Source organism: Schistocerca nitens, chromosome 6 (assembly GCF_023898315.1).
Source record: "Schistocerca nitens isolate TAMUIC-IGC-003100 chromosome 6, iqSchNite1.1, whole genome shotgun sequence".
NCBI lineage: Eukaryota > Metazoa > Arthropoda > Insecta > Orthoptera > Acrididae > Schistocerca > Schistocerca nitens.
Window position 1 is genome coordinate 366,566,848 of NC_064619.1, and position 13,426 is coordinate 366,580,273.

The following is a 13,426-nucleotide window of genomic DNA, read 5'->3' on the forward strand; positions in this document are numbered from 1 at the left end:
AGTGAAAATCTCATTCTGGAATAATGAATACTATCTGGATGTTACGTGCCTTTTACATTAAACAATCTGAAGAAAATGAACATAACTGTGGCAAAACTATTCACTGAAATTGCATCACGATAATGCTCCCACTCACACCTCAAAGCTCGTTTGTGATTTTTTGGCAAAAAAACAAAATTGTTATGTTGCATCAGCCACCATATTCACCAGACATGTCACCCTGTGACTTCTTTATATTTCTGTGGCTGAAGAGAAAATACCATAAATGTCGTTTTGCACCAGTGATGTGACAAAAACAGAATTGATATGAAACTGAACACCATAATGAAATGTGAGTTCCAGAAGCGCTTCCAAGAGTGGAAAAAGTGCTCGCACAAATGTATTATATCCAAGGGGGATGCGTTTGAAGGGGATGAAGTTGACCTTAATGAATAAATAAAGACACTTTAAGAAAAACAAAAATTATCATTACTTTCTGACCACACCTCATACAGTTGCATTAAGTAAATACACAGTATGGATTCAATCACCTTCCAATAAGTACTTGATGACAGAAATGCACTAATTTCTATTTAAATATGTAATACCTAATAAATTAAGGAATCTGTGACAAAATAACTAACCTTGTAGAGATCAAGTGTTAGCTTCATGATGTCAGGTACTACTTTCTGAACTTCCTCTGCAAAAGGCTCAGTATGCCCTGCCAATATTGAGTAATAGATTCGATATAGTGTCGCATCAGATGGAAAGATCATGCTGAAAGCACTGAACATTGAAATAAAACGAGGGTCCACTTCATTACGACCACCTCCAGCCTTTCCCATTGCAGCCAGATACCCTACAGGACAATAGTCATATGAAATATCTTGAAACATTCAAATAATATACATTATTACTATCTCTTAACGATGATGCCATTCTTTGCTGTAACTTTCCACTATTAATTTATTGCTTATGAAGTGGGTAATTAATAAACCTGTACCTGAAATAGTAAAAATGCTATAAGATTGTAGTGCATGAGCTGTTACATGTTACATACCATAAACATTTATGAGACACATAATCAGTACACATCTAACAGCATATGCTACCTAATACTTTTGAGAATGCAGAGCATAAAAATGGGATTCTTCTGGAGCCAATACCTTAATTTCTATTAGTGATAGTAAAGTAGGGTCAAGTGGTTTGGATATGCTGTGGACTAGGGGCCATTTGTATACCCAACAGAAGAATTGTCTAGGTGTCACTATTCTACAGTACAGAGTCAAAGCATGAATATTACACACTTCCTACTGCTCAGGCAAATGGAGCATATAAGTTGGTTCTTTTTGCATTTCATGTGGTCTACAACGGGCCTTGGAGGCATAATTAGTTCATGGGCGGTTCCTAGAAAACACTAAAAGAGTTTTTTTTACTATTTTATGTTCCACAACTGAGCTGTGGATACCCAGGCAATGATGCACAGAAAATGGCTGACATTTTTATGTTATATTCCTAAGATCTCACCACAAACTATCTTGAAAATTTTCTTGGTATCTTAATCCATTTCTGGTACTTGTTTAACAGATGAGAGCGAAATCAATCTAAAAAAACTTGCATTATCTCCATGAAAAGTATGTTAGTTCCTGAAGGGTTTGTGTGAGTATAATAAAAATGCATTAATTATGGATATATTATGTCTTTGAAAGTAAGAAGGATAGATTAAAGGGTTTTAATGTATGTGCCAAATGTTTGTCCATATAAATTAAATAAAAAGTAATGAATCCATAGGCAAATGCTCAGTGCTTCTCCATGGTTGAGTCATTCCACGTTAAGTGTCCTAGGGCTCCCATATCGACCATCTTCGATTTTGATGAAATTTGTACATGATATACCTGAGGGCCTTACATGAACTTATGCAAAGTTTCAGTCTCACCTGTAATTGGGTGAGGTGCTAGAGCCATTTTCGTGAAGACCACTTTTATAGTGACCACTGTTCCTAATGTAAAAGATCTAGACTCTTGTTTCTGGGTATAGTGGTACAACTTTGTGTGCTCTACACACAAATGTTGCAAGCAGAGTTCATAAAGCAATGCATTTGGAATAATCTCAGTTCAAAGTGGGTAACAAATCATGTTGCGAGAAATTTGTCCCATAGTTTAACGAGGCATACGTAGTGGAGAAAGTGCTCTATGGACCTGGTCTTTTGCCATACTACTGTCTGTCTGGGAGTTTAGTATATCACAAATTTTGATCTGGCTTGTGTGTTTAATTACTGTGCTACCATCCTGTAAATTAGCTAAAAACATGAATGTATCAAAATATACCCGTGTTCAAAGTCATGTATCTCAAAATGGACACCTACCACATAACATTCATTAACACCATTCAACAGAGCACATTTCATTCTATTAGAAAAACTTATTTTAATTTTGTTGTCTCTTTGGGTAAGGTGCAAAAATGTCACCTAAAATTTGGAATTTTGTTGGTTATGTCTTCATTGTTTAAATATTCATTTTGCTATTTATTCAGTGATTTTAAACCTTTTTGTGACAGGTCCATTGCTAAATTTAACCATTTAACTGTACTAGAGACTGCTACATAATTTTTGGGAAGCTGAATGCTTATTAATTTTATTTCTTTTCTTTATTTAGGACTCGGCAATTTGATTTTTGTGTCTGAAACATATCAAGTTGTTGCTAAAATGGAAGGTCAAGATCAAGTTAATGTATGCAGTTTTGGAAATACTGATTCCCCATGCCATTTAACGACATACAGTGCCTTAAAAGGACTGAAAGCTGTAAAGAAACTTTCCTTAGAAGAACAAGAATTACTTACTAGACGATTAGTTTACATTCGACTGAAAATACCCAACTATGCTTCCATCATGAAGCTTTACTCCTAAAAAGATTTGAATTTTTGTGAATATCATGCTGCAACCCATTTCGCAAGAAAAACCACACTGCACAAAAAAGTTTGCGCTCAATCAACATAGAAACAGCTGACCTACTGAAAAGGATAACCATGTCTGATATTAAACTGGGCCAAAAAATGTGCCCTTCCTGTAGAAGAGAATTTGATACACTGAAATAAACACAAATGCACGTTACATATCAGTCATATGAAGATGATGAGACCAATGTTGATCACAATTTGAATACAAACATCTGTTGGAATACCACCATTAAAATTTGAACAAATTGGTACAAGGGATGCAAAAGGATATGCAAAGTGCGAAATACATCAAGTTGAAGGTGGAATTATGAAGAAAATTGCAGAAGTGGGAGGACTTGATCCCAGTGAACTGGAGCAACCATCCACAAGCAAGCAATGCTTGACTTGCTCAGATTACATTGAGCTGATCCAAGAATTGAAAGAAAAATTACATATATCAGATAATAACAAGAAAATTCAAATTTTGACCTTAGTTCTCCAAAGCTGGTCTATCAAAAAAACAATGGAAGAATTTCATGTTTCAGAAAGAATGGTAAGGAAGGCTAGAAAGTTAAAAGCTGAACAGGGAATATTGGCACAGCCCAAAGGTAAATGTAGGAAAAAGCTTTCGGAGGATGTGAAGGCAAGAGTCACACAACATTTTTATGATGAAGAGTTTAGTTGGATTTGTCCAGGAAATAAGGACTGTATTACTGTTCAGAGGATAATGGAATGTAGTCGAAGTAAGTCGGGTGATGTTGAGGGTATTAGATTAGGAAATGAGACACTTAAAGTAGTAAAGGAGTTTTGCTATTTGGGGAGCAAAATAACCGATGATGGTCGAAGTAGAGAGGATATAAAATGTAGACTGGCAATGGCAAGGAAAGCGTTTCTGAAGAAGAGAAACTTGTTAACATCGAGTATAGATTTAAGTGTCAGGAAGTCGTTTCTGAAAGTATTTGTATGGAGTGTAGCCATGTATGGAAGTGAAACATGGACGATAAATAGTTTGGACAAGAAGAGAATAGAAGCTTTCGAAATGTGGTGCTACAGAAGAATGCTGAAGATTAGATGGGTAGATCACATAACTAATGAGGAGGTACTGAATCGGATTGGGGAGAAGAGGAGTTTGTGGCACAACTTGACCAGAAGAAGGGATCGGTTGGTAGGACATGTCTGAGGCATCAAGGGATCACCAATTTAGTATTGGAGGGCAGCGTGGAGGGTAAAAATCGTAGGGGGAGACCAAGAGATGCATACACTAAGCAGATTCAGAAGGATGTAGGTTGCAGTAGGTACTGGGAGATGAAGAAGCTTGCACAGGATAGAGTAGCATGGAGAGCTGCATCAAACCAGTCTCAGGACTGAAGACCACAACAACAACAACTGTTCAGATAGATGGAGAAAAGTTTAAAAAACAGAAATACTTATTACTGAGCAACTTAAAAGAAATGTTTGTCGCATACCGCAATAAAAATGGACAGAAAATTGGATTTTCCAAATTTTGTGAATTAAGGCCAAAGTGGAGCGTGACTGTAGGCACATCTGGTTCACATTCAGTTTCTGTCTGCACAATACATCAAAATGTAAAACTAATGTTGGCACATAGCCCAATAAAAGAAGATTACAGGCAAATTTTTTGCACCTTACCCAAAGAGACACCAAAATGAAAATAAGTTTTTTTAATAGAATGAAATGTGCTCTGTTGTATGGTGTTAACGAACGTAATGTGGTGGGTGTCCATTTTGAGATACATGACTTTGAACATGGGTATATTTTGATACATCCATGTTTTTTAGAAAATTTACAGGATGGTAGCACAGTAATTAACACACAAGCCAGACCAAAATTTGTGATATACTAAACACCCAGACAGACAGTAGCTTGGCAAAAGACCAGGTCCATAGCGCACTTTCTCCACTACTTATGCCTCATTAAACTATGGGGCAAATTTCTCGTGACATGATTTGTTGCCCGTTTTGAACTGAGATTATTCCAAATGCATTGCTTTCTGAACTCTACTTGCAACATTTGGGTGTAGAGCACACAAAGTTGTACCACTATACCCAGAAGCAAGAGTCTAGCTCTTTTACATTAGGAACAGTGGAATGCCAAACTTGACGATTTCTTCACGACTTTTCGGTCTCTGTAAAAGTGGTCTTCATGAAAATGGCTCTAGCACCTCACCCAATTACAGGTGAGCCTGAAACTTTGCATAAGTTCATGCAGGGCCATCAGGTACATCCTGCACAAATTTCATCAAAATTGGAGATGGTCGAGCTGGGATCATCTTCTAAACTGGGACACTTGACATGGAATGACCCTTGTACCACTTCTTTCACATAGAAGTGTGAGGAGGGAGACACCTGTGTCAAAAATATATAAAAAAAAGTATTTGTACAGTACCAACCTACAGTATAAGGTATGAGTGGAACTATTACAGACATACGAAGCTGTAATGTGGCAAGACTGGAAGACTTACCTGGGCAATGAGTGAGTCTTGGAATTCTCAAGCCTGCACAGTTTTTATTTACCAAACTCTGAGATTTGAGACCTTGGAGAGTGCTGTAGATTAAAATGTGACCATGTCCTTATGGTAAATAACAACTTAAACCTTGTCTATCTCAATAAATTTGAGAACCTTGTGCTGTTATATACAATGATTAAAGACATGTACAGCTGTTTACATTTCAGCAAAATTAATGAAATAATGATTGAGTTTTGTTCACTAGGACAGCTCTTATCAATTCCCTTCATTTACATCTAGCAATCACAAACTGAAAGCACTGAAATAAGAAGTAAACGCATACATGTATTTTGTTGGGTGAGGAAGTGGGTGGCAGGGGGGGGGGGGGGGGTGATAGCTTCAAGAGCTTCATTTTAAAAAAATGTTAAATTTAATCACAATGATATGATACAAAAAGTTGAAAGGTTACAAGAGAATGGTAATTACTGTATTTACCTGATTGTAAGACAACTCTGAATATAAGACAACCCCTCTTTTTTATGTGATCCCTAGAGAAAAATTTTTAAAAATATATTCTTACTAATCAAAATTTTCTCTGCCTAAATAGTTAACGTACACCTACTCAAAACTTATGTCATTTATTGATTGTCCACATTTTGATAATACAAGGAGAAATAAAATAAAAAGTAAGAAACTGTTTGCATTAATTTTTCCCTTCGCTGCTATTTTGTTTAGACCTTTTTTTTAGACTGTTGCCTGTAGTATCATTACTTTTCATCACCATCATCGTCATTGTCATCATCCCAACAGGGCAGATGTGAAACATATCTTCATTGTCACAAATATTTGGCTGTTCCTTCTGACTACGCTGCGATTTCTGAGGTTGTGATGTCGGTAAGATCTGAGAACAGCGAATTTTGATTCTATACTGATGTAAGAATGTCATAGTGACTCTTGCCTCCAAACATATCATCTGCCTGTTGCTCTCTCCTTGGCTGTGTAGAACCAGCAGCTCACATACCCCCCAGTTGTTCCCGTCATACCTCACAATGAGTGTCAACAACATTGCTGCATAAAACATGTAAGAGGCCACTGGTCCCAATCTACACATTTAGCATATCCTGCAGAAATATGCGCTATTTTTGAGCATTTGTCCAATTTTAAGGTCAGTTCGATTCCAAAAGCAAATGGATTCAGGCAAACTGCAGTTTAAACATGGTTGATGTTCATAAATAGCCAAAGTATGCAGTATACATTCCCATGGTTGGCAACATGGCGTAATGCCTGCTCAACAATATGGGAATTGTGTGTCTGCCTTGGTACAAAACACTTTTGGTATTTATTCATTTATTCCCCAAACTAGTTTCAGCAACAAATATCGCCATCATCAATGGGTTCTTTAATTCTAAAACATACAGAATTAGCATAGTTATAAAACATTGTGAACCATTGTTATATATGTACTGTTTTTTTAAAGAATTGTTCCCTGTGAATACTTTTATAATACCTTATTTACTATACATCACAGGGAGGTTTTAAGACTTTTGTTGCTGTTTGCAGCATTTTTTCTGTGTTTTTCTGTTGCAGTTTCTCTCGGCGTACATCATGTCATCTGGAGCTGTGTGAGCGGCTGTTGGTAAACAAGTGAAATCCCAATTGCGTGAAACTGACATGAATAAGTTGACATTCTTGTATTTGTTTGTTAACAGCCACTCACATAGTAGCAGATAACATGATGTGTGTCAAGAAAAACAGCAACAGAAAAACACAGAAAATATACTGCAAACAGTGACAACAATCTTAAAACCATGATGCGACATACAGCAGATAACATTTTATGAAAGTATTCATAGAAAACAATATTTAAAAAACAAACAGCACATATGTAATAATGGTTTACAATTTTTTATAACTATGCTACTTCTGCATGTTTTAGAATTAAAAACTCAGTGATGATGGCAGTATTTGTTACTGAAACTAGTTTTGGGAATAAATAAATAAATAAAAAAAGTGTTTTGTATCAAGGCAGACCCACAGTTCCAATACTGTTGTTTTCCTATGCAAAGATGGGTCCATGGAAGAGTTTGAAGATAAAATCATTTTAATATCTGCCCGCTCACAGCCAAGCTTGTCCCATTGTGCCCCATCCAACATCCCATAATACTATTCTTGAGCAACAGTGAAACATGAATGTCAATATCTTCCAGGGTGCAAGTCATATATAACAGCAACTAGTAAATAAATAAAAGATCTCAACATGTTTCAGTCCAACTGTGACCAAAACAGGTCTTTTTGCGGTAATTTATTCTTGTGATAACTACTGCAGTCAGTTTATTGTGAATTATTTCGTTTTTTAGACCTTGAATTCTGGATTAATTTTGTTTCTTGTTTCATCTTAATGTCATCAGCTCGCTCCAAAGCTGACTAAAAGTTGGTAATGTTTTCCCGTGGTATTCTGATGCATGAACAACAGCTATATCTCTCATTTGCTACCCAAGTGACAAAATTGTAGCGGGACTTTGAATTTCGCCACGCTACATTCGTCCCCTCAGATATAAATATCCCGTCGCAGCAGTATGAGCGCTCGACGGCAGAGAGAAAATACCGAAATTGTAACCTTTTTTGTTTTTCTATCCGTTTTCAATTGTCTCTTGATAGCAGTAGCTTAAGGCAGACGTGAGCTGATTAAGACGAATAAACTTATTAATGTGTAGACATTGTGGAAGTTATTATGAAATTCGGAGGATGGAGAGAAGCAACTAAAATAAATTGTATTTAAGAGCAAGACGGTTTTGTGCACATTATAAATTCCTGGACAATGAAACTTACTGCAAGATTTCGGAGCCGACTTTTCACCCAGAAATGAAGGAGACGCCGCAAGAAAGAAGACAAGTTAACCTGGTAAAGGATGATTTATCTACGCCACTTCCCCCTGTCAGTTACATTCTGTTATTCTCTGTTCCTTTTCAAAAATTTTGTAGTGGAAATTGGTTTAACTTTTGCTCAAAAACGCCACAAGGACCACCCCAACAATAGATTTTCTGTGATACGAAGTCCGATCTGCATTTCTTTCTTTCTTTCCCTTTTTTCACGGTCACTCTTCTCTCTCTCCACATTTATCCTTTTTTATTTAACACTACAAAATCATTAGTTTCTCATAAACAAATCAAATCAAATAATGATTTTTGAAGGAGAAGACTTTTTGCTTTGAATGTTATCTTTACCTAAAAAGCAGCATAAATGTATGTAAGTAGTATCCAAATGTATGAGAACTTTCACTACAAACCTGTTAAAATACAACAAAAGTGCTATAATTTATCGTTATTTTCTCTGTCATTTCACAAAATTGTCAGTTTTCAAGCAAAGCATTAGACTCTTTCATAAAGTCCAGGAACACATTCAATTATTTATTGCACAAGAAATAAACATTGTAGAGATGTCACACATATTGAATTTTGAAGAGAAATGCTGGAAGTTTTTTTACAAACATTCAATATGCAAACCATGAGTGATCCGGCAGACGTCAATATGGTAATTGAATTCTTGGCACACCCGTACCAGCATGGCGTCGTCAACTGTGGCAGTCACTAACCATATTCTCTCCCGGAGCTCTGCTGCATCATGTAGTAGAGATAGTACGTACACCAGAGCTTTAAATTGTCCCAACAGAAAAAATTCACACAGAGTGATATCTGGTGATCAGGGAGGCCATTTCAGGTAACAGCTGTTCCCTTCCTGTAGCATGGCTGATCCATCGATGCGGCAGTTCCGCGATCAGGTACCCGTGAACTTCAGGATGAAAATGAGGTGTGTAGTGGTTCACCTGCTACATTTACTCCTTTGTTTGATGTCCTCGGTGTCGATGTACTGGCTGTAAAATAGGGTGTGGAAGTCAAACACGGACTACTTTGAATGATGTAGCCGACAGGTGCACAGCTGCATTTCACAGTACTTTAATTTCACTTTTCACAAGCCCCTAATAATACACAATTATATAGCCAGTGCGCTATTGTTTAACTTTCGATAAGCCTCATTATTAGTTTGCAGGAAAACATCCAAATACTGCTACAACAGTTTCCTGTTGAACATCTACGAGCTGTAAAACCTAACCACAAAGTTCACAATTCTTGAAGAATAATCAAGTACATATGGAGAAGACACTGTCATTGTTTTCACACACAGTCTAATTGTTTAACACTTATTCCATGGTTAAGTTGAAGCACTGTTGCAGTTCTAATCAACACAGGTCTCATCTGAAACTCGGCTGTGGACTGACTGTTTCGTGACCAAAAATTGGGCCCTTATACATCCTCACATAATAGGTACTGAACTTAAACACATTGTTCGAAGTTAAATTTACAGAATTAGAATTAAAACTTAACTCATTAAATTAATTGAATACACTGAAAAATTGCACCTTTTTAACAGTTTCTTCTACTGCAAGAGTTAGGCCAAATTATTTGTTTAAATGATGAAATTAACGAATAACATTGTGTAAACAATACTTTTGAAAAAATGTTAAATACTTTGGAATTAATTAAGGGCTGGCTTTGCTAACATGTATTTAATAGAGCCAAATAGATACTTTAAGATTACTAGTAGTTGTTCCTCCAAATGTGTATAATTAGTACAGAATTTATATTTGTTTATACATCAACAACAGAATTCAAGTTACAAAACAATTACTGATTTCATGCTATAATGAAAGATACTAACTAGGAATAGTCAAAATAAATTGGAAAATAAATTACATACATAAAACTAAGCACAAATTAGATCTGGTGTTACATTTTTTTTAAAACTGGGGTTCAACCTTTCTCTATTATGAAAATGCAGATTATATTCATGTATGTTAATGGTAGTTAGTTAAAATTAAAAAAAAGAGAAAAACCAATTTAAGTAGGAAGATCGCAAAACAAGAGGGAGAGGAAAATTATCCCAGCTTGTTTAATCACAGGTGGAGCCCCATCCTGCTGAAAGATGAATGGTGAGTCCAATTGCATTTGAGGCATCAGCCATTGCTGCAACATGTCCAAGTAGGAATATCCAGTGATAGTGCTCTCAGTGAAGAAGAATGGCCCCTACAGTTTTCGAGATGCCAAGGCAGAAAAAAAATTTACCTTTGGGGAATCACGCTTAAATTCAATGCATTGGTGTGGATGTTTTGTACCCCATATTCGACAATTATGCCTGCTCACTTTCCTAGTGTGAAAAGTGGCTTCATCACTAAAAATTAAGCAATCAAAAATGCTGTCGCCATCCTCATTCAATTGTTGCAACTGCGAACAAAACTCAAAATGCTTGTTTTTGTTATCGTCATTGAGCTTCTGCACTAACTCCAATTTGAATGGTTTCATGGACAGCTTCTGTCGCAGGACTTTCCACACTGTCACTGGAGCCATTTGAGTTCACAGGATGCAAGACACACTGATTTCTTTGGACTCCTTCTGAATGTCTCTCGTATGCGCTCCACATTCACTTCACTCATACAGAAAGCTCGCTCCACACCTGAACTCCCCATGTCTGCGACTAGTGCTGACTGTCAGCAAAACACCAAACTACACTGTGGCGGTATACATGAAAAAAAACTTTCAGTGTTTCTCTTCAAAATGACATATGTATCATATCTGTACAATGTTTGGTTCTTGTGCAATAAATAATTGAAAGTGTTCCCAGACTTTATGTACACCCTGTACATAGTTTCTCATGTATCCCTTGCAGGTTTGCACTGACTCCACAAGTCAAATGTCACCTGATTGGTCGAGCAAGGTTGACAGTGCACTGAGCACTTCAGAATATTGGGAAATCTCAAACCCATTTGAATGCAAGCATTGCCTCCTACATCCTACCCTTTGGGACTGTTCAAAATAAATTTGTATGAAACCTCATCTATAAATGTAAGTCAGTACATACACTAATATATTAAACAATGTAAAAACGTTGACCTCAGCAGCAATTGCATAATCTGTGATTATAAGACAACCCTGCACTTTAGAATGACAAATCCGTGTAAAAACCTGGTTTCATAATTGAGGAAATATGGTAGTTAAGTAAGCTATTTTACACGATATCTTTCATCTTAGTGGGGGCATCTGTAGTGTATCATGTTCCACCTCCTCCTCCTCCTTCTCCTCCTTGTAACCAGTTGAAAGATGTTCATATAACAATAATGTTTAGGCAGTTAGCATGTGGTAGTTAGCATTTTCCACTGTGCACATGCTGTTTTGATCTATGTGCAGAGTTGGAACAGAATGTGTGACCACAGATTGTCACCATGGTGCGACATTATTGTCTCCACACTCTGTGAAGCGTTCACTTATGCTTTTGCATCACATCTGGGCACTGTTTTGGAAGGCAGAGAACAAGAGGTACTGTTGACAACGACCGCTAACAATTGAAAGAAGCTAAAGGGAAATGTCATTCTCTTCAGTTCTGTTCCGTTCTGAAATTCACTTTGGATACATTGTTCTAATTAATAAGATATCTGTACACCTAATGTTGTGATTGTTACATGGAATAACCAAATACAGAAGAGTTCCTTAAAAAGCCATTATGGCATTTAGTAGTCTAAATACTAAAAAGCACTCTTCCAGTCCCTCAACCCTCTGCTGATGGGAAAGAAGTCACATGGAAAGAGTTGATGGCACTTCATTGCAGGTCAACTGCACCAATAAAATTGAAGAAAGTTTAACTACAAAACAAGACACTCAAGGTAAAAATCATGAAGAAGAGTGATAGGGTGACAGATTGCTTGTGAAGCTGTTTGTTCAATTCCACTATCTGATGCCTTTTTAAATATTTTATTTGGCTTAGCATGGAGACAAGACTGGTTTTAACCACTTCGAAAGCATTTATTGAAACAAGGATCTCATGCTTTGGCTGCCCCATGTCCATCACACGAGACCATGGCAGGTAGTTTTAATCTGTTCTCTTCATCAAACTTTCCAATATGACAGGCACTAAGCACTTCAGAATTACATCATAATATACTCAGTGCAACTGTTTGGTTGAGCAGTAGCACCACACATTAAAAGTGGCCCTCATGTGTCATAGAGGACTATGGACTGAGGCACTCCCACGGATTCTCCTGGGAGTTTGCACAGCACAAAAGCATAACCTTGGAACCACACTGCCTGAAAATTTATTTGGTGAAGCACTATCCCTCCCAGCAGACTTCGTGCTCCAAGAACCTTCAGTTATGCCACCAGACCTACTGGACTTGGTTGCATGTTTTAAGAGTCACATAGCGCGCCTTCGTATACCATCACCCCTCCCGCACTCATTGCCTAAAGTCTTAGTTCACAAAGTACTAGCAGACTGTGACTTCATAATGGTAAGAGCCCCACCCCCACCTCCCATACCTCAATAAGGCCCCCACAAAGTGCTGCAAAGAGATGACTGAAATTCTACATATGAGAAAACAGGAAATCCACAGCTGTGTCTGCCATCTGACTAAAACCCTTGTGGACACTTCAAGAGTCTCCTGCTAACAATGTCGTATTTTTGACTTTTATATTATAACTGGGCATCTGTGAGTTTCTTCCTGAGGACTTCCAGGTGAAGCTAATAGACAATGTAATGGAACTGTTCAGCCTGCCTTGTTTTTTGTGAAGTATTGTTGATTATGAAACATCAAATGCCAAAGTATTTGTCTTCCTGATATGTCATTAATATTACACTTATTGTTTCCTATAATCACTGTTTTTATGAAATGTTAACTACACTCCTGGAAATGGAAAAAAGAACACATTGACACCGGTGTGTCAGACCCACCATACTTGCTCCGGACACTGCGAGAGGGCTGTACAAGCAATGATCACACGCACGGCACAGCGGACACACCAGGAACCGCGGTGTTGGCCGTCGAATGGCGCTAGCTGCGCAGCATTTGTGCACCGCCGCCGTCAGTGTCAGCCAGTTTGCCGTGACATAAGGAGCTCCATCGCAGTCTTTAACACTGGTAGCATGCCGCGACAGCGTGGACGTGAACCGTATGTGCAGTTGACGGAATTTGAGCGAGGGCGTATAGTGGGCATGCGGGAGGCC

The 13,426-nt window shown here is 37.5% G+C and overlaps 1 protein-coding gene across 1 annotated transcript in view; it reads right to left on the reverse strand.

The window, feature by feature from the left end:
- The window catches only part of LOC126263364 (dynein axonemal heavy chain 10), a 1,742,213-nt gene that overhangs the window by 493,406 nt on the left and 1,235,381 nt on the right, over positions 1-13,426 (reverse strand). Inside the window, exon 48 of the mRNA XM_049960456.1 lies at positions 624-838. Coding sequence (XP_049816413.1) covers positions 624-838 — 215 coding nt within the window. The remainder of the gene's footprint in view (positions 1-623; positions 839-13,426) is intronic.